Source organism: Kalmanozyma brasiliensis (genome assembly GCF_000497045.1).
Source record: "Kalmanozyma brasiliensis GHG001 unplaced genomic scaffold PSEUBRA_SCAF22, whole genome shotgun sequence".
NCBI lineage: Eukaryota > Fungi > Basidiomycota > Ustilaginomycetes > Ustilaginales > Kalmanozyma > Kalmanozyma brasiliensis.
This window is the reverse complement of record NW_015961962.1, coordinates 38645-62544: the sequence shown is the minus strand read 5'-3', so window position 1 is coordinate 62544 and position 23900 is coordinate 38645. Positions and strand designations below refer to the sequence as shown.

At 58.9% G+C, this 23900-nt stretch overlaps 7 protein-coding genes and 1 non-coding gene across 8 annotated transcripts; 3 read left to right on the top strand and 5 right to left on the bottom strand.

Moving 5' to 3' along the window:
* Positions 1-169: 169 nt before the first annotated feature.
* On the bottom strand, positions 170-2209 carry PSEUBRA_003485 (Squalene/phytoene synthase; the record flags this gene model as incomplete). The annotated part of the gene is made up of 1 exon (XM_016436570.1): positions 170-2209. The coding sequence occupies one exon, from the start codon at positions 2207-2209 to the stop codon at positions 170-172; it is 2040 nt and encodes a 679-aa protein (XP_016292024.1).
* Positions 2210-3023: 814 nt separating this feature from the next.
* On the top strand, positions 3024-3105 carry PSEUBRA_006474. Its single transcript is given in 2 exon segments — positions 3024-3061; positions 3070-3105. It is a non-coding gene; the product is annotated as a tRNA-Gly (tRNA).
* Positions 3106-3737: 632 nt separating this feature from the next.
* PSEUBRA_003484 (Alpha/beta hydrolase fold-3) lies at positions 3738-6734 on the top strand (the record flags this gene model as incomplete). Its single annotated transcript, XM_016436583.1, has 1 exon — positions 3738-6734. One exon carries the CDS (start codon positions 3738-3740, stop codon positions 6732-6734), a length of 2997 nt encoding a protein of 998 aa, XP_016292023.1.
* A 387-nt stretch (positions 6735-7121) lies between these two features.
* PSEUBRA_003483 (Arf GTPase activating protein) lies at positions 7122-8447 on the bottom strand (the record flags this gene model as incomplete). Its single annotated transcript, XM_016436572.2, has 2 exons — positions 7122-8005; positions 8249-8447. The coding sequence occupies 2 exons, from the start codon at positions 8445-8447 to the stop codon at positions 7122-7124; spliced, it is 1083 nt and encodes a 360-aa protein (XP_016292022.2).
* A 488-nt stretch (positions 8448-8935) lies between these two features.
* PSEUBRA_003482 (Mediator complex, subunit Med11) lies at positions 8936-9841 on the bottom strand (the record flags this gene model as incomplete). The annotated part of the gene is made up of 1 exon (XM_059465076.1): positions 8936-9841. The coding sequence occupies one exon, from the start codon at positions 9839-9841 to the stop codon at positions 8936-8938; it is 906 nt and encodes a 301-aa protein (XP_059321407.1).
* Positions 9842-12112: 2271 nt separating this feature from the next.
* On the top strand, positions 12113-12764 carry PSEUBRA_003481 (Signal peptidase 22kDa subunit; the record flags this gene model as incomplete). Its single annotated transcript, XM_016436589.1, has 2 exons — positions 12113-12522; positions 12605-12764. 2 exons carry the CDS (start codon positions 12113-12115, stop codon positions 12762-12764), a joined length of 570 nt encoding a protein of 189 aa, XP_016292021.1.
* Positions 12765-12869: 105 nt separating this feature from the next.
* On the bottom strand, positions 12870-16685 carry PSEUBRA_003480 (AT hook, DNA-binding motif; the record flags this gene model as incomplete). The annotated part of the gene is made up of 1 exon (XM_016436576.2): positions 12870-16685. One exon carries the CDS (start codon positions 16683-16685, stop codon positions 12870-12872), a length of 3816 nt encoding a protein of 1271 aa, XP_016292020.2.
* Positions 16686-17692: 1007 nt separating this feature from the next.
* On the bottom strand, positions 17693-19969 carry PSEUBRA_003479 (PAS domain protein; the record flags this gene model as incomplete). The annotated part of the gene is made up of 1 exon (XM_059465075.1): positions 17693-19969. The coding sequence occupies one exon, from the start codon at positions 19967-19969 to the stop codon at positions 17693-17695; it is 2277 nt and encodes a 758-aa protein (XP_059320621.1).
* Positions 19970-23900: the final 3931 nt, after the last annotated feature.

Below are 23900 nucleotides of genomic sequence, written 5' to 3'. Positions count from 1 at the left end.
TTGGCTGGCTCTGCTTACCGCAGTTGGCGGGTCCCGCTGAATTCTTTCCGCTGGCCCTGCGTGACGCTCCTGGTCTGCCTCAAACCACCCTCGCGCTTCTCACATGGCACACACACGCGGTGACAAAGCTATACTGTTCCATTCCATTCGAATCAATTACATAAAAGCCTCAGACGCCAAAGTACACAGCCGAGATAGCCCTGAGAATGCGATCGGTGTTTGACATGCGCGCTCTCGTCCCCAGCGCGATCTCGGCCTCGGACTGCGCCTCGATCTTGGTGCCGATGGCGGCGTAGACGGAGCAGGCGGCTTTGAGACCTGCGCGTGCGGGACGGTTGGGTATCTGACCCAGCGCGGGATAGGATTGGTCGTAGAGTCGCCGTGAGATTTGCAGCAGTCGAAGGGCGTACTTGCGCACCTCTGCCGGTTGCACAAGACCTTTGCTTTGGGTCTTGGAGGTGTTGAGATCGCCGTTCAACAGGGCTTCGTGCATGTCTGCGTCGTCTTTGTCGAACATGTCAGAGGGGAGGTAGCAGCGCCGCAACTCGACCGAGTCCGGCACAATGTCGCGAGCGATGTTGACGAGCTGCAGACTGACGCCCATTCTTCTTGCTTCGTAGAGCAACGTGTGCAGGTCGGCTGGCTGGGTGAGATCCAATGGCCTTGACTCCTGCTCCGTCGCTTTTGTCGTCTGCAGCGCTATCCTCCTATCGACCTGCAGGTCTAACGGCACCAACAGGCCACATCGGCCAAGAATGACACGCGTGCACATCTCGCCTACCACGCCAGCTACACACTGAGAGTACTCGACCAGATCATCCATGCTCCGCAACCGTGTCCGCTTGTCCGCGTCGGGATGCTCGAAGCGCAGATCCGTGCCGTATCCATCCAGCATTTCGTACCAGAGTCGTTTCGGGATATACCGCGCGAGCGGTGCTATTGATGCTGCGGCTGCACAGATGTCTTGCTTGATCTTGTCCGAGAGCGCAGCCGATGCGAGCATGAGACTGATTCGTTCGCTGACAGGGGCGTCCTCTGCTTGCTTGCGACCGAGCTTGGAGTCGGTGTAGATGCTGTCCACGATAGAGCGGATGATGTGTAGATTCCTTGTCTTGGCGTCCAGCCCTTCCGCTTCATCGTCTACTAGATCATCCGCAACCCTGCAGAAAGCGTAGAGGCAGCCGAGATCGGTGCGAAGGTCCCAGGGGAGGAGCAGGCTGGCGGCGTTGAAGGACTTGGAAGCGGCGCGCAGCACCTTGAGCGAGGCTGAAAGATCATGTGGCGCTACGCTCGCCGACGTGACAGCGGTCTGTGCCGCTTGATGGTCTGAGGAGACGAAGGCGGACCAAAGCTTGCTGTACGTGGCCAAGGACCCGAGTGGCAGGTAGCTGGGCGACAAAGGAGGGGCATCGATGGGTGCTGATTGCCTGCAGATGGCTACACAGCGGTCGAAAGTGAAGCAAGCGCTGACAAGGATGAGGTTGGTGACGAGGAAGAAGAGCATCTCTTCGAGCGGAAGATCCGGGATGGGAAAGATGTTGAGCGAGGTTGCTTCGTTGATGTGCCATGTCCCTCGACGCAGAGCGTAGACATCCGAGGCCCACAGATAGACAGTAGGGACGAGCACCGAGAAAGCAAAGGGTAGCAGTCCAGCTCGGATGCCCATGTTGCGAACAAAGTCGACCGATCCCCAGAGAAGAAGTGCAAGCGGTAACGAGGCCCACCAGGAGATCATGCCAAAGTAGTACGAATGCGTCTCGGGCACGGCGACCTTGAGGCCGAGCACGAAGCAGAGTAGGCAGGCGACGAGAGCCGGTGTAGCCAGCTTTTGTCGCGAAGACGAGGTGGGCGCGATGTAGAGGCTCGGCAGGGTCCATCGCGTGAGAAGAGTGCACCAGAGGGTTGAGATAAGGCTCTGGATGATGAAGAAGAAGTATTCCTCAATGGGCACGTAGCCGATGGTGAACCAGATGCAGTGGCGATGGTAGAACCATGCGCGGTTCATGACGATGAGATTGTCCCATGGCGTCGTCCAAACGAAGGCGATGATGGGAAGCAGGATGAGTTTGGCGCGATCGAGCTTGGTGAGGAACGGTCTTGCGATGAGGAAGAGCACGGCACAGAGCGGCAGCGTCCAGAGTAGATGAAAGTGGCGATAGCTGAGCGTGCAAGCGGGCCAGTCCTGATTGGGCTGGTAAAGTTTCGTCATGGCTAGGTCCGTGTTAGCCTTGCAAAATTAGGCTCAGGTCTGCGGAAGCCGGGGCCTTTTTGATGACAGCGCGGCACTCGGTGCGGGACCGTGTTGATGGACGAGGCAGGGGCGAGGCAGGGTCGAAATCGTTATGCGCAATGCATGGCGAAGGCAGCCAGCGCCATTGGAAGGCGCCTCGGTGTGGATGGTGCGAGGATTGTGGCTCGTTCTTACAAGCCGCCGGTCCGGACCTTCGAGGGCTCGACAGGGATGAATGTCGGCGTTATAAGCAGAACTCGGTGTCGCAAGGTCGTACTGATAGACGCACGTGCGAGCCAAGAGCTTCGAAGCTCTGTACAAGGCCGATGAGGAGGTTGAGGATGATGGACGTGACGCTGTGTGATGATGACGGGCGAGACGGGTTCACTTCGGCAGCTGACCGCCGTGCGTGAGAAAAAGGCAACGGCGGCTGACGGAAGAGGGTCCAAAAGCGGTCGAAAAGGGTCATCACGGTCATCACAGGCGATGTTTGATTTCCGCGAGGCAGGCAAAGCGCTTTTCGGTTAAGCCGATGACCGCTTCCACCGAGCTTTCCTTAATCTCCGGATCGGCTGGACCTACCTGCCGTGCTCAACTGCAACATGTTTATCAGTCTCATGTCGTAAGTGCAGCTGTGACTGACCGCACCTGTCTGTCATGTTTGTGACAAACACAGCTGTTCTGATTCACCCGGCAAAAGCTCTGTGTCGGCTCACATGGCTTCGACAAGAATTCCCCCTTCATGGTGGTTCAAGCTGTTTATATGTACTGCCTAATTGGCGTTAGACCGTGAGCGTTCATAGTGTAGCGGTTGATCACGTTGCTTTCCCACGCGGATTAAGCAGAGGCCGCGGGTTCGATCCCCGCTGGACGCAAGGCGTGTTTTTTTTGTCGATGAAGGCCATGTCTTTTGGTCTCAGAAACGACGATGATTAGGACTGGGGACGAGAGATGATGATCTTGGACAACCTCGTCCGACCTCGGAAGAACTTCAATGCCTAGGCACTCTGTACCGTCACACATCACACGTGGGACCGTCGAGTTGCATGACTGGCTAAGCTCTCAAGATGTGATAAAGAGGCATCACTTTCAGAAGCGTGAAAGCGAGGGGGCGTGGGAAATTGTGACAGCGCGTAGCTTGAAATTAACCTCAGCCAGGGTCCTTGCTCAGGTGTTGGTTGCGGTGGAGGCTCGGCTGTCGCGCTAAGCGGGTGCTCAAGCCAACAAGCCACATACGGCACTCCCGCTTGCCTTGGCGAACAGGAAAGTGACACACCAGACTGCCGGAACCATGCCGATAAGCTGAAATCTGACGGAAGCAACTCCGCTAAGTCTTCGTTTCTTCGCGACAACCATCACGCCTTCCGATGCAGGTCGCTCATCTCTTGATCACCCCTTAGTCATATCAACGCTCAGTTGATCTGGATCGAGTCACGCCCTTGCGGATAACAGCAGCGGTGGTCTGATCTTCTTTTGACGCTGCCCGAGCGCTCAGCAGACCACCAAGATGATCGACCATCTACTCGGTCGTCCGTCGACCAAGCTCAAACGGGTACAGATCTTCTCGGTCATCCTCTTCTGGCTCTGGTTTCTCGTCACTGGCAACCGCGATGGTCCCAGCCCGCTGATCCGCAAGATCAACGCAAAGCTCAAACGCTTCTCGCCATGGCAGATTGTCGTCTTCAGCTCCGTTGGTATCTACACCATTCGACACCTCGACTCGCTCCTCGGCTTCGGTGCACCAGAGCCGCTGGCGAGGATGTATTCGCGCAACTTCTACAGGACCACCTGGATGGTCACTGCCCTCGATGCTGGATTCGCCACGGCCATGAACATCAAGCCCAAGTGGTTGCGGGACATCATGAGCCTCGTGTTCTCCGCTTACTACATCGTCTATGCCAACGAGGCCGACGAGAAGCTCAGAAAGTACAGAGCCTTCTGCACCGTCGAGATGATGCGTACCACTTGGGAGAAGACCACCAACCCGTACGTGCGCTTCGTGACGTGGTTCCACCGACCATCGCTTCCCATCGCGCGGCCGCTTCTCATCCCGAGACCGCAGGTGGGAGCACATCATACTCGCCCGAGCAAAGCATGGCTCTTCTACGCAAAGAGCGAGCGTCAGCTGCGAATGGAGGAGGAGTTGGTGCTCGACTTTTGCGGAGGAGGATACATCTGCATGAATCCGCAACATCACGAGGAGAGGCTTCGACAGCTCGCAAAGCAGATGCAGAAGCCCGTGCTTGCTGTCGACTACTGCAAAGCACCCGAATACCCTTATCCGTTCGCACTCGAAGAGTGCTTCGACCTGTATCGCACCCTCAACGAGACAGCTGGCAAGGTGATTGGCATGTCAGGCTCGCCCAACTTCCGCATCATTCTCACTGGCGACAGTGCTGGCGGCAATCTGGCTACAGGCGTCGTTCTCAAGATCATCCAGTACCCACAGCCGCGCATACAGCTGGCATACTCGTCCCTCTCATCCCGTAGCAGCATTCAGCCACCTCAGACGCCGCCTCCGCTGCCCAAACCCATCGGCGTGGTGCTCAGCTATCCGAGTCTCAACTTTGGCTTCTCGAGCTGGATGAAGCCCGAGCATCTACGCCTCTTGCGTCAACAGAGCGAGGTCAATCTCGACAATCTGGCGCAGCACCAGTCCAACATCGCTGCTTCCTCCTCTTCCTCCTCGCTGCGCTCCTCGAGGCGCAGGTCGGCGGCTAACTTGGCAGGCACAAGCAGCGCTTCCGATCGCAAACGTGCCGAGGCGATCCGTGCTCGAAGCAAGGAGCGATCCAAAGACCCTCGCTCGTATCAGTCTCTCACACGAACCGCCGAGCTTCATCTCGACGAGCGTGCACGCTACGCAGAGGTCGAGCCTACCTCGGATGAGAACGATTTCTCTCCAACACCTGATTCGTCGTACGACCGCATCTGGGCTGAAGGGGCTCTAACGCCGTCCTGGGAGAAGGGTGGTCTACCCTGGGGTCAAGTAGCACAACAGGCCATGCTGGACGAGATTGCGGATCGAGAGGAAAAACGAGCCCAGGCTCGGTTCGAGAAGGAGCAGCTGGCGCTTCAGGAAGCAGCAGAGGCAGCGGATAGCAAAAACAAGGATCAGAAGCGAGCACCTTTCAACACACGCCTCACAGTCACCTCGATGGCCGGCTACTTTCAGGACCGGATCATCACGCAAGGCATGCTTCGAGCCATGGCTATTCTCTACATCGGACCGCGCCGTCAGCCGGATCTGGACCACGACTACTTCCTTTCGCCGGTGCTTGCACCTGCACATCTCCTCGCAGAATTCCCGCCGGTCTTGTTCATCTGCGGTGAAAAGGACCCGCTGTGCGACGACACCGTCATCATGGCTGGTCGTATCCGAGAAGCCAAGCTCGCCAAGCAGGCCGATCTCGCACGACGTCGAGCGATGGCATCTGCGCGATTTGGTGAGGGCCTACGCACGACGCCCATTGCTTCGTCGTCAGCGGCTCGAAGCAACCTGCCCATCGACCCGATCGAGCAGGAATCGCCCGAGGACTGGGTCCAGATGAGGATCATCGAAGGATGGAGTCATGGATTCTTGCAGATGTCGTCGTTGATGCCCGAAGCCAAGCAAGTGATCGGCTTCCTGGGGACGTGGATGTCGCTGGTATTCGAGGAGTTTAGGGACAAACTGGACGAGGAGAGGGAGAAGGCGGAGGCGCAGGCGAGGCAGAAGCTGGTGGAGGCCCGTGGGCGTGCTAGTCGACAGACGTCGCCGTTGATGCCGCAGAATGCCACGTTGGGTGATGCGCCAACCTCTGTTTCCGCGGGACACGCCAGTGGCATCCCAGTCGGCAGCAGTGATACCCACACAGTGACGGAGGACAAGGTGGATCAGACCGCTGCAGTGGCGCCACAAGCCGTGCAGGAAGACGCAGACGACGAGGGTCAAGACCACGAGGATGACGATGACGAAGAGGACGACGGCCCAATCATGGTGATTCCCAAAAAGCATCGTCCAGGCGCATCCCACGCGGCGAGCCCTCAAAAGATGGACGACGCCTCACCCAAACCCGCCACTCGGCCCTTGCCCCACTCGCAGATCGCCTCCTTGCGCGCAGACGACGCCGACACGCGCGCACATAGCGATGGCGAAACCACTCGTCCGCGCGCCAACCGTCTCGCTCCCCCGAGTCGAGCCGAGAGCGAGACGAACCTGCTCGCTGACGCCGCCGCTCGCTCGGGCTTCCCCGGTAGTGGTCCTACCGCACGCCGCGGCAGCAAGAACGGCCCCTCGCGCATCGACGAAAAGTACCGCAGCATGTTGGTTGAGGAGGCGAGCCTGCTGTCGAGGCGCAGGGACGATGTGCTGTTTGGGTTGGAGGGGAATAGTGCTGTCGTGGGCGGGGAGGACGATGATGATGTGGAGGAGGATAGGGGGACGAGGGGGAGTGGGACGGTGGACAGGAGTGCGACCGAGGGTGAGTCGAGTGGCGACACAGAGTTGAGGGTGGTCGGTTAGCGGGATTAGCCTCTCTCGGGATGCATTTGACTCTCAAATGTGCATGCACGGCTTCCTTCTCCACGCCCATTGTTCGACCGTGTCGAATGTGTGAAAGTGTGCCAAAGCATAGTGAGGACGCTTGCAAGCGGCATCAAGAGTCATTCTCAAGGAAGCACTGTGGACGGCCCTTGCGCACTCAACTCATTCACCGCCCACGGTCTGCCTCTAGCTGTTGATCTCCAGCTGTTTGCCTCTCACTGTCCGCCACAAAACCTTGAGCGATGCTCATGTCAGACTCTCCAACTTGCGTCCATTCCACTCACACGCTGCACACATCTCACTCGCTCGACAAAGCTGAAGGAGAAAGCTTCTGTTGCGTCTACCACCCCCGCTCGACAGAGAGCATCACTTGAAATCGCCCCAAATGTCCGCAAAGGCATCGTTCTCCTTGGGCTTACTGCTCGCAGCGGGAGCAGTGGCGTTGGAGGAGGTGCCCCAGACGTCCTGTGTGTCGAACAGTCCGCCCTGGCCTCCTGACGAGGTGGGGGCGGGGGTGGACCAGGGGTTGCCGCCTGCGCCGGCGAACCCTGCTGTCGGAGGTGCAGGCTTTGATGAGGTGGTGGAGGAGAGGTCGAGACTGCCGAAACCCGCGTTCAACCCGGCTACACCCTGATTGGATGCAGCGGCGGGGGCAGCAGCGAACGCGCCAAAGTCACCGAAACCATTCCCACCGGCCGTGCTCGGTGCAGGTGCGGGCGCAGCAGGCTTAGCCGCAAAGAGCGACATGATATCGTTCTTGCCCTTTGCGCCGGTTGTTGTCGGGCTAGTAGCGCTAGCGGAAGTGGGGGCAGGATCGTGCCAGTCGAGGTCGAAGATTCCGCCTCCTGCCGGGGCCGCTGGTTTGGCTGGTGCTGCTGGTACCGGAGCTGCCTTCACCGCCGCCGCCACGGGTGCTGGTGCAGGCGCAGCCGGTTCGTCATCGAACAAATCCACCTTTGGCGCAATCACCTTCTTCACTGCCACCGTCTCCACCGCCGCACTCGCCGCCGGAGCTGCAACACTCGCACCTTCACCCGCATCCAGCACGCTAGGATCGCTAGGAACAGGCCCATCCTTCGCCCACCGCCGCGACTCGTACTTGGACCGGATGAACGATTCGATCTTGTGATCGGCGGGTACGTGGCCCGCCTTGAGATGCGCCTCCCAGTACAGGTTGCATCGCCGATTGCCCCATACTTGCACGCTGTGCATCTGTTCGGGAGTCCAGATGTCGAGGTCGATGGATTTCACTGCGATGGTTCGATGGAGATGTGGTCGAGGATGAGGAGACGGGACCGAATTCGAGGTGATGCAGATGGTTGAAGCGAGCGCGGAATGTGGGTGAGATGGCAGGGACGAGCGCAACGTGTCGCAGTGAGAGGTGTGAAGCGAGTGTCAGAGCATGAGTATCAATTTGAGGAGGCAATCAAGAAGTCAGAGTCCATGCTCCACTCGGCGGTGTCCCAAGCAGGTAGATGAGTGTGTGAACATACCTTTACTAATGTGCGTCCCCATAGATCGATGAATGCCGGAGCAGCGAATGCACAGGAAGCATCCCAGATTCCAGCTCGCCCAGCGCGGATCGTTCTTCTTGCAGTCAACGCACACTTTGTTGTCCGGCGACTTGACGAGGGCGCGGAGGATCTTGGCATTCGCCTCGGTCTGCTGGCGCGATTGCGTTGGTCGGGACATCGCGGCGTCTGCTGTGGAGGAGAGTTGGTTGAGATAGTCGGATTCTCCTCGAGCCCAGGAGCGATAGGCAGTTCTTGCTTCGACTAGGCGGCGTGATAAGGGCGCGAAGTGGAAATCGGCGAGAAATGATGCGGTGAGATAGGGTGGGAGGTGATGTGGTGGTGTCGTGTTCGAAAGCTTCCAGCACCCGCGCACGCACCTCACTTTGTGCAAAAGCAACACACACACGGCCGACCAATTTGCGTCAGCTCAACGCATGCCGATCTCACACTCAAAAATCTTCTCTCACCCCGTGACCATCGTCCGTCCTCGTCCTCGTCGTCTTTCTCTCAACACGCTCGTGCATGCATCCCGGATGAAAGTAAGATGCAGGTATTAGATGGGTGCTCGACGCAAGGGAATAAAAGTACAATGCTGAAAGAAAGGGTGTATGCCAAAAGGCATGCTATCGAAACGCGGTGTATGCTACTGCTACGACGACGCCGTCGTCACGCCAAGTGGTTGGTATTCACCAGCGCCTCAATCAAGATCCGATCGCTCGAACATCCATTCTTGATGCTCTCCAGTAGACTGATCTCGGCGCTCGGCTTGGGTGAGGTTGCGCGTTGGTTCTGGTGGATCTGCTGCAACGAGCTGGAGAGAGCCTTCCAGTTGCGCTGCCTCTCGCGCAGCGCGTGCAGGCTGAGGCTGCCTTCTGGTGGGAAGGTCATCGACGTTGGCGTTCCGGCGCCTGATGACGAGGGGGACCGCGAAGTCGGCCGCGGGTCGGCGGGGGGAAGCTTGAAAGTCGCGCCATCGAGACCGCTGATGTCGGCAAACACTTCGAGCAGCGACAGATTGTGGCCGCGACTCATCGAGCCTGCTCGGCCGCGCAGGCGCGCTTCGGGTCCGGCGGGCGGTGTGAGGGGCGACAGTTGCGCTTCGCGGAGGTAGCGAACCGCGCTGCGGAGCGAGTATTGTACCTCGTTGAGGATCGAGAACCACTGCTGGGCCTTTTCTTCGAATGCTTTGGCGCCGTGTGTTGAGGAAGCACTGCTGCTGCCAGCTGCTGCGTCGGCACCATCGGCAGCGTCCGGAGGCGGAACGGGCAGCAGAGCGCGCATCGAGTCGGCCGCTTGCGACAGGAGGGCAGCCAGTCGCTCGTCCGCCTGCATTAGCTGCAGGATCTGCTGATCGGTCTGCTGGTTGCGCGTACGCTGCTTGGCCTCGCGGAGAACGGTGCGTGCATCCTGACGCTGCTCCTTGATCTGAGCGAACTTCTGCTCCATGATTGTGTTCTGCAGTTCGGCGGGCAGGACGTCCAGGCTCGTTTCAACCGGGCGGCGGGACGGGGATGAGCGGGAAGCCATCGGAGCTGGTGCAACGACGGGTGCGACGGCGGGTGCTGCCGACATGTTGTTCTTCGGATGAGCTGGGGATGCTGAGTGAGGTGCGGTGGTGCAGACGAGAGCAGGCTGGTCGTGTATGGGAAGCCTGGTGGGAGTGAGATGGATGTTCGAACGACGAGAAGGAGGATGAGCAGAAAGGTGCTGGCGATCCAAATGGCGTTTCGAGGATGGTGTTTGTTCAGTGATGATAGGGAGCGGAGACAAGGGGGAAAAGAGCGACGGGCGAGCTGGTTATATTGAAAGCGAGGCAAGGCAAAGTTGCGGCCTGGATCGAGTGACGCCTGAGAAAGAAGCTGCTTGTCAGGTGGGAGGCTGAGCGGGGCTGGTGTACCGGAGGAACGCTAGGTGGGCTGGCAAGACAATGGTACCCGATTGACAAGAGGGCGAGGGCGCGGCGGGTCAGGCGTCAGCGGTGGGCGTGCGTGAGTGACAGTGTGACAGGAGTGAGAAGGCAGGCAAGCCTTAATTAGCTCGCTTATCCGTGACAAAGAAAGATGTGCGCTTTGCTGCTGCTTGGGCTGCTGCTGGGGGGCTCGGCTGCGATCAGACCGAGGGCAGAGGAGCTGTGACAGGCCCAGGGCTGAGATGCAAAACAAGGCTCGACAATCGTAATGTCACCCGCTGCGTCGGCGCTTGAAAACAGAAACGTGGGAGCAGGAGAGAGGGCGAGAGAAGAAGAGCGAAAGGAGCGATGATGATGATGATGCTTCTGCGTCTCAAAACAGCAGCAGCAGCAGCAGCAGCAGCAGCAGCGTCGGAGCCAGCCGACCCACCGATCGAAACCGCCAGAAAAAGGGTGACTGATACAAACCAAATTTTAAATTGCGACGAAGAAGGACCATCTTTCGCCTGTTTGGCGGTACAAAAAGCAAATTTGCTTCACACAGATCGGCTCGTCTCTCCGAAGACTGGCCGAGCGTGCATATTCGCGATGGATTGTGCATATCACACGCCCAAAGAACTCGCCTCCTCTCGCTTTCCCACGCCATCGCATGAGCTGCCTTATGTCGTTCACAGCAGCAGACAGGGGTAGATGCCCGGACGATGCCGATAGACTCGATGAGGACAAGATTCTCAGGTGACTGCTGCAGCGAGAAGGGGTCGACAGTCCCCCTCCAACAGGATGACATGAACAAGCCAACCAGCCTTGGACGATGTGTGGACAGGGAGACGAGGAGCAGCGCATGAATCGCACCGAATCCACGCAGCCGAGCCAAAGCGAAGCGCACCCACACCATACCATCCCAAAGACGTCAGCTTTTGCTTGTCAGCGTCAATTACCACATCCCTCTCTCTCTGCGCCGAGCTCGGTCAATTGAACCCGAGCTGTCTATCACGGTGGTACTTGGACCTCCGCTGGCCACGGAAAAACGTGTGTGCACCGGTAAACTCGAAGGGCTAAGACACTGCCAAAGTCACCGTCGAGGACGAGGGCGAAGAGGCTGAAGATAAAAATACTCCACCGCGAGCCTCTACCTATGACCTCATCTTTCGGGCGTGAATGCAACTTGTTTTCGAATCGTCCCTCGTTCCTTCCTCTTTCCTCGCTACCAGAGCTGAGCATCTTTCATGCTGTCTTACATTTCGATCCCAGCTGATCATATATGCCCCCGCACGGCACGCACATGGCAGCCAAATGGCTATGCTCCATCCCAACACTCGCGTCAGACTGTGGATGGGAAGATCGCAGACAAGTCGAAACAGATTCGTTCCCAATCATCCCACCTCGGCTAGTCAGACCCGCAGCTCCCCATGGTCGATTCGATCGACACCATCACAAGCTTGCCGAGCCCTGACGACGCGGCGCCCGATTGGTCGATTGCTCCTTTGTCTAGACCTTCGAGGTCTGCCGAGCGACCCAAGCGTTGTCTGAAACTTTAAAGTGCTCGTTCCATGCAAGCTCGGTGCTTAGCCGAGGTTGCGTGTGATATGCGACCACGATCACGTTGAGCAGCGCCATTGTTTTCGGGTGACTCGATGCCGAAGCATGCGTGCGATAAGTAGCGGTTCAGGCCGCGGATGGGAGCCGATGCGAAAGGGCGAGCGAGAGTGAGAGAGGTGCAGCTTCGGACCATGGCTCGACGGGTGCGGTAAATTGCTAGTATGTTAGACCTACCGTCTGGTGCAAAAGCGAATCTGCAGATTCGTAGTTGCCCGATGTGGCAGATCTGCAAGACAAGGGTCCAACACTTTTGCTGGCCAAAGCTCCGCCGACGTGGCTTTCATCCCTTCCAACACCCAACCAACACCCTTGCCTCCCTCGCTGGTGTCGCGACGATGCACAGCACGCTTTCGCGTCTCAACGCCGTTTCGGCGTTGGCGACGACCATCGTCCTCATCCTCGTGGTGCTCATCGACTTCTCCCGCCTTGGCACGCACAAGCCCACCGGCCAGGTCGTCATCAACCAACTCCAGGTGGTGCGCGCCAAAGCCGCCTGGCACATGGACCGCAACATCCAGGACTTTGTCGAGGTCGAATTCGACATCGATGCCGACTTTGCGCCCTTGTTCGATTGGAACACCAAGCAGGTCTTTGTCAGCCTCGCTGCGACCTACGATAGCAAGCGACACACCAGGAACGAGGTCGTCATCTGGGACCGAATCCTGCGCAGCAAACAGGACGCCCATGTCGCGTTGAACAGCGCCAAGAACAAGTACGGCTTTCGTGAAGTCGGTCGTTCCTTCAAGTGAGTTCCCTCGCAAGACACGCACACTACATGCCTCCCGCTCGACAGATCACTGACTCCATTTGCTTTTGAATTAGCACAGAGACATCTCCAACACCACCTTCACGCTCAAATACAACATCATGCCCAAAGTGGGACTCCTACACTACGGCGATGAGTTCACCTCCCGCTCCATCCCCATCCCCGCCAAGCAGCTCCTCCCCAACGGAGAACAGCCCAAATTGCAAAGACTATACTACTAGACTGAGCAATTTCAATCTCATATCTGCATCACATCAAACGAAAAGAAGCACATAAAAGCATACATTGCCCATACACAATGTGATAAAGAAGAACGACGATGGTCTTCATCCGCTCTTGCCAAACACGTCGAAGACGCTCTTGCGCTTCTTGGCTGCCGCGGGTGTGGCCGTCTTGGCTCCTACGCCCTTGCCTGCACGCTTGGCTCCTGTTGACGCCTTCGCTGACGCCTTTCCTCTCTTGGGCGCCTCATCCTCCGACGAAGAAGAGGACGAAGAATCGCTCTCATCGTCGTCCTCCGACGCGGTCTCCGCCTGGGCTGGCTCGGGGGTCGCAGCTGCCGTCGTGAATGCTCCTGCAGCAGCACTGCTATCCGTGCTCCCATTCCCGTCGCCGTTCATCACCGGCTGGCTGGCGAAGAACGGCGTCTGACCCGAAGCGCTCAACGGCGTCGATCCACCCGTGCTCAACGGCGATCCCGGTTGCGAGAGGTTCTGGCGCAGACTCGCCGGTTTGAGCTCCGACAAACGCGTAAACGGCGTCGACTTGTTGCTGCCCGCACCGTTCTGTCGGGACGAGACCGGCGTGAGTCCTCGCAGGAACGGATTGTCCGGTGGCGGTAGACGCTTGGTCGTCTTGCTCGCGGGCGTCTTGACGTTGGCATTGTCGCCGCTGGGTTTTGCGCGCGAAGTGCTCTTCTTCGACGTGTCGGGCTCGGATTCCGTCTCGGAATCAGAGGAGCTCGTGTCGGTCCCCGAGGAGGCATCCTTGCGAGCGGCAGCGGCAGTGCGCGCCTTCTTGGCCACCGGCGAGCGAGGTGGCTTGCTTGAAGCGGGCTTGGCTTGCTTGCCTGTGCCTTTGCGACCGACCTTCGCAGCGGTTCCCCCGGCATCACTGTCCGCATCCGACTCGTCATCGCTGCTCTGCCCACCGTGCGAGGTGTCGGAACTGGTGATCGAAGCAGATCTCGATCTGGGACTCGAAGTGCTTGCAGCATCGGCGAGCTTCATCCGGCGTTTCCTTTCCTCCAGTTGCTGCGCCGCTGTGCTCGGCCGAGACGGTGTGTTGGATGGAAGCTCGTCGACGTCCATGTCATCACTTGCTCGCGGCACAGCCGACAAGAGGGGGCTCGTGGCCAGCTCCGCTTCGGATGACTCGGATGGCGCTCTGAGTCCGGTGCCGGGCGGCTGCGAAAATTGCGTTTGGCTTGGTTGCAGTGGTGAGGAGGGCGTCAGGGCGATGTTGGGCTCTGACATCGTTGAAGCAACCGCCTTCTTGGCCGCTTTGGCCTGCGCTGTTGCTGCTGCCTTTTTGCTTTGAGCTCGCGGTGCTTTTGCGGTGGGCTTGGCTGTTGATGCTGATGGCGGCTCTGCTGGGGCCGCAACGCCAGAAGGGGGTGGCAATTCGGGCTCTGGCGTCGCACGCGCAAGGATACTTTTCTTGGCGACGCTGGCTTTCGCGCTCGAAGCCTTCTTGCCGGTTGTCGGACTGGACGCCGGTGCGCTTTCGACGGCCGACTCTTGCGTGAATACAATGGGGTCCGCACTCTCGTTAACGGCCGCGGCAGCGTCTTTTACAGGCTGACCAGCAGCCGGTGGGAGTGAGATGTCCTGCGAGGGCTGGATTGAGTCTTGACTGATGGTGAAATCGAGAGCAGGCGCGTTGAACTGCAACGAAAGCCAATCCTGAAGCATCCGGACGGTCTCCTTGTCCTTTTTGTTCTTGTAGCTCTTCTTGCGAAGCATGGCGAGCAGCTCGAGAATCGCTTCTGAGCCGCCTTTCCAGATCGGACAGTCTTTACGACCGTGGGAGGGAGTAGCGCCACAGACAACGCACGCCTCTGAAGATTCGGAGGCTGCAGCTGCAGCGTCGGTCCCGTTTGCTTTTGAGCCTCGAGGCTTTGTTGCAGCGGTAGCGCGCTTTGAAGTTGCTGGAGTCGCGGCCACAGTCGATTCTAGGGAAGTCGCGTCAACTTGAGACGGAGCGGAACTGCTCGGTGCGACCTCTGCAGGTGCAGGCGCAGCAGCAGGAGCAGCGTCAATTGTGCCAGCTGCGTTCTCGTCGGGCTGTGCAGCGTTCGTGCTGTGCTCGTCATCGTTTGCCGTCATTTGTTGCGCTGATGCCTCTACTGAGCCTGGTTGCTCCGCGACCGGTGATGTTACGGTGTCTGCAATTGGTGCTGTCACCGCTGCACCGATCTCGGTGACGGGCTCAACGTCAGCTGCCGCCGCCCTTGCTGCTTTCGCAGTCTTTGGCTGGCGGCCGACCTTCTTGGGTGTCGCGACCACCGCAGCAGCAGCTTCCGGGCTTTCTGCGAGCTTCTCTGTCGATACCGGCTGCGCCTGAGAATTGGCGCCCGATGCTGGCGTCTCGGCGGCATCCACCGCACTGGCACCTTCAGCAGAGGCTAGCAACGCCGCCCTGGCCGCCAAGTCAGCCTTGGAGGGACGACCACGCTTTTTCTTGACCGGCAGGTCGGGGTTTGTCTGAGAAGTGTCGGAGGGTGTCTGCTGGGATGCTGCCGTCGTCGACGGGGCGCTGGCCTCTTCGGAGGCAGCCGCAGGCGCTACTGCCATCGACTCTGTTTCTGCGATCGCCTTCTTGGAAGCTCTTCCATGCGGCTTGGGGTTGGCTGCGGCTTTCGCTGCAGGTGTTTGCTCGAGAGACGACTCTTCTGGCTGTGAAGCTGCAGGCACCTCAACCGGCTGTGCGTTCACTGCAGGCACAGCTGACTCGATTTCTGTACTCGCTGCTGCGGTCACGCTACCGTTGGACGACTCTTGAGTCTGCGTGGGGGTTTGCTGTGCTGCAGAAGCGGGTGTGGCGCTCTGATCCGCGGCCAGAGTGGCAGCCTTCTTCGGTCGACCACGCTTCGGTGTCTCGAGAGGGGCTTGTTGAACAGAGGCAGCTTCCTCGATCGGTGCGAGCTTCTTTGCACGCCCTCGCTTCGGTGTGTCGGCACTGACGTCGTTGCGCACCGTTCCATTCTCGGTGGGCTGAACGGTCGTAGTTGCTGAACTCTTCCTAGGACGGCCGGGTTTCCGGGTCTCGATGGCAGCCTCTTTCTGCGGCACGGCTACGGTCTCGGCAGGTTGCGAAGCGGAGACTGTCATATCAGCATTCTGAGCTGGAGCGGACACTTCCGAGGTAGAAGACGCGGGGTCTGTTGAAACGCTCGCGGTGTCTGGGACATTGTCAGTTCCGGCAGCCGTAGTGGAAGCCAGCGATGTCTTCGGGCGCCCTCTCGGCTTCTTGTGAACAGGTGCAGACGGCGTCGAAGGACTGGTCGGGGCGGCCGTGGACTCCGAAGGTCGAGCAGCAGATGCGGAAGATGGCGGTGAATCGTTGGTGCGTTTGCGCTTGCTGGACGTCTTCTTGGCGACGGGCGTCAAAGGCTGCGGCGCAGAGCTGCCATTCACCTGCGAGGCCTCGAACTGATGGTCGTAGCCATTAGTGTATGCTTGGGTCCCCTCAACTTGAGTGGATGTGAGCTGAGTTGAGCCGGCTTTCGCTCGGCCCTTCTTTTGCGGTTTGGGAGGTGACGCCGCGTCGTTGGAGTGACCATTCGCTTGCGCAGGGACTGGTACTTGAGGAGGAGGCATGATGGCAGTGATTGGCTGCGTGGCCACCTTGGAGGCTGCGACGGGCGCACTTTGCGGTTCATTGGCTGCTGTGGCTCCGTCGGAGAGGATCTGCGGTGCGACTGCTGACGAGGCGAGGGCAGCCTTGCCGTTGGCGAATGCTGTTGGTAGATCCGATGCAGCAGAGGTGACATGGACGTGGAGCTTTGGCGCGAGGTGGGCATGCACTGCAAGGGCCCTCAAATCGTGCTCGTCGTCGAGTTCGCACACGATACCGTCGGGGTTGATGTAGCTCATCTCGATGGGCTGCGTGGGCGCGAATCTGAACTTGGATCGAGCCATGCTCTGGAGGCTTCGTAGATCTTGTGGGAAGCTGTCATCGTGTACACGCTCAAAGCCACGATCAGCAGGACCGCTGAAGAGGATGACAGAGGGTGAGGAAAGATGTGTCGGTCGGGGTGAATCTTGAGAGGACCGGTGACTGAAGGGCGAGAAGGCCCCGGCGTGTGGGCGAAAACCAGCTTTGTTGAGAGGAGTTGATGGAGGCAATTCATCGTCAAAGCTGGCGACGATGCTCGCAGTCGATGGTCGGCCGCGAGCTCGACGTTTTCTTGCCTTTGCCGACGCATCCAATGTCGCGCGAGGAGTGGCGTGTGCCGAGTGCTGGCTGAGAGAGTCCATCGCGAAAGTCGCTTCCGTGGCCGGGCGTGGGGTTAAGTGAGGAGTGAAGCGAATGAATGTATGCGGCTTCAAGCTATCAGATGGATCGAGAGCCACCGAGCCTGTCGAAGTTGGTGGTGGAGGACAAGGTCGAATGCTGTTGGTCGATTTGGGCGCAGATCGGTGGTCAACCTTGTTTCGACTGCTGCTGCGCCTTTTTGAAGACTGTCAAGATTGTGATGGACTCAGAGGTTGTTCAATGCTGCTGGGCTGAGTGAGACTCTGACATGCCGGAGAGGTCGAGTCTTATCGGTGGCAATGTTGACAAACGGTAGAGGATGAGGAGGATGTGATGGAGCAAATGAAACCACGGAAGCGCCGAGGATATCGAGAGCGTGGAGGTGCCGAAAGGTGGGTTGGTGGGCTTCGACCAAATTTCGACCTTCGACTTCTTCTCTTCGGTCACGTCTTTTTTGCACTGCTCGCCTACGGGTCTCCTCTTACGTTCTAACACTCTTACGCTGACATTGCCCTTGAGCATCAACGATGGCGACAAAGTCGACGTCACCCTGTATCAACTGACTCGGAGATTCATGCGAGACCCGGCACAGACTGACTCGACCTTGATGATGATGCGTATGCGATAACATTGCTAGAAATACAAGAGAGTCGATCTGGGATCCGAGCCCTCAGCAGAGAATGCCGTCACGGCCGGTGTTGCCACGCGTTCGGTCCGTGAGCAGCGAGCGAACGACAGGAGGCGGCGAGCAGGCAGCGGTCTTGGAGGCGGGGTAGGATGTCGATGCATTTGCAGCTGCTCCGTTGGTATGCGACGCAGTTCGAGACGATGCCGGATGCGATGACGCCGCTGGCTCGTCTAGGTCCATCTCGGCGCTGCTGCGCTTGACGCCTCGTGAAGAGTCTTGACGTGACAGCCCATTGGGGACTGACGTAGACTGCGGTGGCTCGTCGTCTCTGCGAGTGTTGCTTTCGAGGTGCGAGGGACGCTGATGAAGCGAGTCAGAAGGATGACGCTGATGCTGTCCAGCAGATTGCATGGCGCGTCCGTGTGCTTGTGGTCCCGCCGGGGTGCGGAAGCCTTGCGATGGAGAAGAGTCGTGCGAGTACGGAGCACGCAAAATCGACGGATCCGGATGCACAGCGTCGTTACCCAGCTTGAGCAGGCTGGCCACAATATAAGCTCGGTCGAGCGTCTCTCTGCGATACAGATCCACGCCAAAGCCACCGCCCAGATGAAGTCGGACGCTGTAGAAGTCGTACATGCCGTTGCGCTGCCTCAGACGCATGTTCTCCTGCACAAAGATCGTACCGGCAGCGGGTGCCATCAGACGAGCGGCCGGCGTGCTCATCACCACGTCCGCAGCAGCCGGTACCGATTGAGGAATCACGCCCACCGGGTCGATGAGCGATGTCCAAATCTCTTGCAATCGACTCGTCTCGGAGGGATGGACCAGCTCGAACAAGGATCGCTCGTTGAGTTCGCTCGGCTTGTACCCGAGCAGCGCGATGCACTCTTCCGAGCTGCGAGCGCACTGCAGATTGGTGGAGCAGATCATCGTGACCACGGCAGACACGATGCCATCAGAGGTCTCCGCCGCTGCATCGGCCGTTTGCACGTTAGATGAAGGATGCGATGCAGGGTGAGCGTACAGACCGTGCTGCTGCGGCTGCTGCGGCTGATGGTGATGTGGATGCTGCGGCTGCTCGTACGACAGCGAATGCGAATGATGTCGTCCGGTCATCGGATGCGTACGGTCGGGCACGTGGGTTGGATGCTGTGATTGATACGACCAAGGTGCGATCGGGTGACCGGCTCCATGGCTGCTCGAGACCTCCATCGGATGACGCAGATGGTCGGGTCGCGAGTAGGGATAGCTCGAAGCCGAGACCGAATTGGAAGCGCTGCGAGGATGCGCTCCCGGTCCGTGTGTCCTACCAGAGACCTGCATGACGGCGCTCGAGGAAAGCAGCGGCGGGGAGACCATGTCGTTGGTGCGCGTGGGCGATCGGAAGTAGCCCTGCTCAGAGCCAGGAGACTGGCGCGTATAGGGACCGGAGGCGGGCGAGCCAGAGTTGTCGCTTTTGCCTTCGAGCGTCTGCAAGGTGGGCACACCTGCCTGCGAGGAAGGTCGGTCCTTCAAGCGAGGTCGACCGCGCTTTTTGTGTTGCACATCGATGCAGGTGTCGCTCTTGCCCAGGTTGATGCAGCGTCGGCACGGTCTGCCCACGTCGCAGGCCAGATGTGCACGTTTGCAGTTGAGACAGGCAGAAGGCACATGCGCCTTTGCTTGCTTGCGACTGGCCTGGCTGCGTTCATCGGCGCCGGGAGAGGTGAGACCAGAGGGCGACGAGTCTACGAGAAGGGGCCTGTTCAAGTCGCGGAGCTGGCCAGACAGCGACAGCAGCTTTGGATCCTGGCCGACGGATCTCTGCTCGTTAGAGTATGCGTCTCTCGATGCATGCGAGGAAGCGATATGAGCTGCTTGGGTATGCTGGCCGGGCTGGTAGGCCAGTTCGCGACCATGCCAAGATGTCGAGGACGGCAGGCTTGCCGACAAGGAAGGCAGTTGGAAGGCGTTGCTGTTCGAGTTGGAGCTTGTGAGAGGCGGGAGAAGCCGGGAAAAGGAGGAAGAAGCGCCGGCGCCTTCCGAGACTCGATGCTCGAGGGGAGGTGGACGAGGCTCCTTCCAGAGTGATGGTGCTGCCTGGCGGTTGCGCTCGTTGTAGCTGCTGCTCGAGGTGTAAGATGCTGCGATAGGGTGATGATACGAGTGGAGCCGAGTGGGTGGTGGTGGCGGCAGAGGCCCGGATGAGGAAGAGGGGAGAAGAGGCGGCGAGAGCGGCTGGCGTCGCAAGCTGGACGAGTCGAATGGGCGAGAGAGGGATGAGCCCAGCGAGGGTAGCTTGGCTTGGCCGGAACCGCCACGTTGGTCAGACTCCGTCATTGCGGCGGTGTCGAAGGAGCGAAGCAGAGAGGAGATGGCGGGCGTGGGAATGCACCACGTCTGTCCACTGTCACGCAGTGTCTAGCAATCGTGTCGTAAGATCGGATATGGCGCGGCTTTGCTACGTGAATGCTGCTGCGCGGCTATGCGATCAGAAGATTGCCTCGAATACGCAGGATATGCTGGGCTGTGCTCTAACGAATCTTGATGAATCACCGCTGGAAGATCGCTTTCGGGGCGTCCGAAATGAGTTCGCCACGGATTGGCCGCCAAGATGAGGCTGCTGACGTGATGATACGGGGCTCAGCCGGCGCAAATGTGATGTAGTGCGGCTCGGTTCGGCACTGAAGAGGAGGTCGGCGATAGCAAGTCAGGTCGAATTTGCAGGCGAGCGAGCAACGGATTGAAGCAAGGATGTGCGCATGGGATGATGACGGTGATGAGGATGGTGATGGCGGACAGGGACAAGCTTGCTTGGGTGACGAACAAGGGCAAGGGCAAGGGCAAGGGCAAGGGCAAAGGCGTCGGAGGAGAGGCCCGAGGGAAAATGCGGAGAAGCGTGGTTCCTGAGCTGGGACGAGCAGCTGTGAGCCACGAGACACACCTTGATGGACATCAATGCTGCGGATGCGCAGAAAAGGGAAGGCGCAATGCAGCAGCAGCAGCAGCAGCAGCAGCAGGGACAGAGAGGTGGGCAATCTATGACAGAAAGGCTCAGCCGAGACAATGGGGCAAAGGAGAGTTCCGTAGCACGGTCCGAACAACCAGCTCGAGATGAACCGGTGACACGGAGAAATTAAAGTGCAGCTCCAAGCGACAGAGCTTGACCGGCGAAGGGAGAGCGAGCGAGAGAGCGAGCGGCCAAGAAAGGAAGGGTAACAGGGTCGAGCGGAGAAAGAGGTGCGCAGGCGAGGGCGAAGGCGTGGGCGTGGCATGGCAAGACTGTCCCTGGGCTTGGCCTGGATTCCTCGGATCAAGCGGGGTAGATGGCTTCAGAGATGGCGCAGGCTGCGCGGGCACTCGAAGGCAAAGCCAGGGCGAAGCATGAGAACGGAGAAATAGCCAAAAATTGTCCTCTTCCTCCGCGAATGCCATGCAAATCTCAGCCGAGCTCACAGCGAAGCGAGGCAAAACAAAAACGCGGGGAGAAACGCAAAAGCGCAGCAGTACACGAGTCGAGATCCAAAAGTGGGGTCCAGAGAGACGACACGCTGTTTCGCTTGCTCCCGGCCTAGCAGCTTGAAGCAAGCGCAGAGGCACTTGCCTCTTTCTTCGACTGTCAAGGTGCAAGGGACGCATTCGATCAGACTTACGCTCAGGTGCTGGAGTGCGGGCCGCGCAGAGCGGAGCAAGGGCATAAAGATGGCCGGCTGCCGACGAAATTGGAATACCCTGGCGGAGAGGCTGTTGTGCCTGTGCCTGCTTGCTCGGCCACGAGGGGCAGCTCTCGACTCTCAAAAAGGGGGGGGCGCAGGGGGTGGCTGGGGAGGCGCGGTCAACTGAACTTTCCGCTCCCTGCTCTTGCTCTCTTGCTTGAAGGTCGGTCGGCCCTCGTCGTTCCGTCCGCGTGAGCAGTCTGTCTGTCGTCGGCTTTGGATCACGGCTCAACTTCGGCTGCATTCCAGCTCACGCCTCTCGAAAAAAAGTCTCCGCCCCGCGTCGCTGCTTTCCCCCGCGAAAACAAGGTGAGCGAGAGCAATTCGACCGAAAACTCTCCTTTCCAGATTTAGGTGTGAGGGAGAAGGAGAACAGCCCGACGTCTAGCAAGCAGGCTCTGTGATTCGAGCCGGTCTATCTAGCAGCGGCATGGGACTTGTCCTTTTCGACGATCTTTGCACGGCAAGCCTGCCAGTTCAGCACCAGCTTTTTGTTTTCAGTGCAGACCGGCCTGTCTAAGAAGCAAGCAAAACGGCGATTCCCCCGCAGCGAGCCAAGGTTGACCGGCCTGCCGTCGCGTCCCGGGTTACCCACTCTTTCTGCCGCTCCCTCCGCGTCGGTCAAAAAGGCACCGATGGCAGTCCGTCCCAGCATACACCACATGCTGTCGTCGCTGAGGGATCCGGACTGCGGGAGAGGGTCCGTTGACGAAGTGCCTCGCTCAATCGGCCATCTCGGTCTCGTCCGGAGCAAAGGCGCGCCGCTGTTAGATCGCCAGGTGTTGACCCCGAATGCCGAGCTCTCAGCAGGGTCCAAAGGCGTAACCCAGCTCAGGTGAAGATGAGATGGTCGGTTCATTTTTGACAGAATCAGAAGCGGCAAGAAAAGCCCGAACAAAAAGGGGTCGCAAAAATCGAGTTGCAGCTACGGGCGTGGATCGCCGATCTGCAGCGGTGACGAGCCTTCTTGGAGGTTGGGTGGGTTCATCCCTTGACGCTGAGCAGCGAGATTCCTACAATCGATCCATCCACCCAGTCAGGCATGGAAGCAGTTGACGGGGGGAACAGCGTGGTCTAAGAGCGACAGCAAGCAGCAGGCAGCGTATACGACACCAGCCCATCACAGGGCGGCACTCTGCTAAGAAAAGATCGAGGTGAAATAGAGCGGCTGTGGCCCGATGGACCCTCCTTCTCCATGTCTGAGCGCGCGGCACAGCTCTCGCCCGCGCCTTGACAAGCCAGGCTTGAAAGCGCCGTTAGGCCAAGCGGACAGGAAGCGAGCTCGCCTAAGAATAAACGACCTTTTCGCTTTCCTCTGCCCACTCAAGAGGTTGCGTGCGTGCTGCCCCTGGCTGAGCGGATGGATCGACAAGAAGATGGATCGCCCTTGGCTTCGCTGATCCTCCCACCGTGCTCGCTCGTCTGGCCCTCATGCAGCCCTTCCATGCGCCTTTTTTCCCCGAACAGGGTCTTTCTGGCCTGTCAAGTCGGATTTTTAGCCGCCCTGCCGTCCACGCCGAGCTTTCTTGGTCGCCGCCACACTATGTGCATCCAGCAATGCTTGCCGACATCGAACCGACTCGTCCTTCAGCGCATTTGTCGTGGGGAGTGGATGAGGCCCATATCGAGCTCGCGACTCGATTCGATCCATGGCGTGTCTCGCTGCCTACGATTGGCGGCTGTGGCTGAAAGCAGCACCTCTCGTGACCTTCACTGCTGCACCAATTCTAAAATATAGATCGGCGCGGCAATGACAGTACCCAGTAGACGCCTACTGACCGAGATCAAATGGGGAGGCAACGTCGTCTGATCGACTGGTAAAGGCCGCAGTGAGCAAGAAGCAAGTTTGCATTTGTCTGTGCGTGTGACAAAGAACGGAGGAGTGACGATTGCCACTGCAAAGTGTGCCGAGACAGAGAGGCAAGCTTAGAAGCGAGGGCGAAAGAGCCGAATTGGATTTGATTTCCTCGACACACGGTCCAGCTCGAGTGAGGCGTTTGCTTTTTGGCTGGGCTGTCTGCCTTTGCTTGGCTTTGCCGCCCGTTCGCTCGCTCGCTCGCTTGGCTGCCTGTCTTGGCTCTGAGTTCAGTCACACTTTCTTTAGAGCTGATCCGCATGGCACCCTTTCGGCATACTTCTCCTCACTGTCACCCTCCGCAGCAGCAGCAGCGCCCACGGCTCGCTTCTTCGATCATCTCCTCCATCTCGCCACCAACACCTAGATACCATCAGCCGGCTTCTCCCCCGTCCATCTCCTCACCGGCTGAACCAATATACACTCTTTCCATCGCAGCCTCGTTGCCGCCCAACTAGGTGCGCCTCCAACTCCCTCCTGGCGTCGACGTTTGCGCATCATCAAGTCCCTCTGCAGCCATCCTTTCCCGTCGCAGTGGTTTCCCACATCCTTGCGCCTCTAGATCGCTTTATCCGGACGCCGCTCGCCCGCCCGACTTCATATCCCGCTTCAACGGTCGGCTACGAGCAAGCATCGGCCCCGTCCATTCATCGCTTTCCCGCGCGGTGCATCGGCAACCTCGGCACTCGCAGCTCATTCT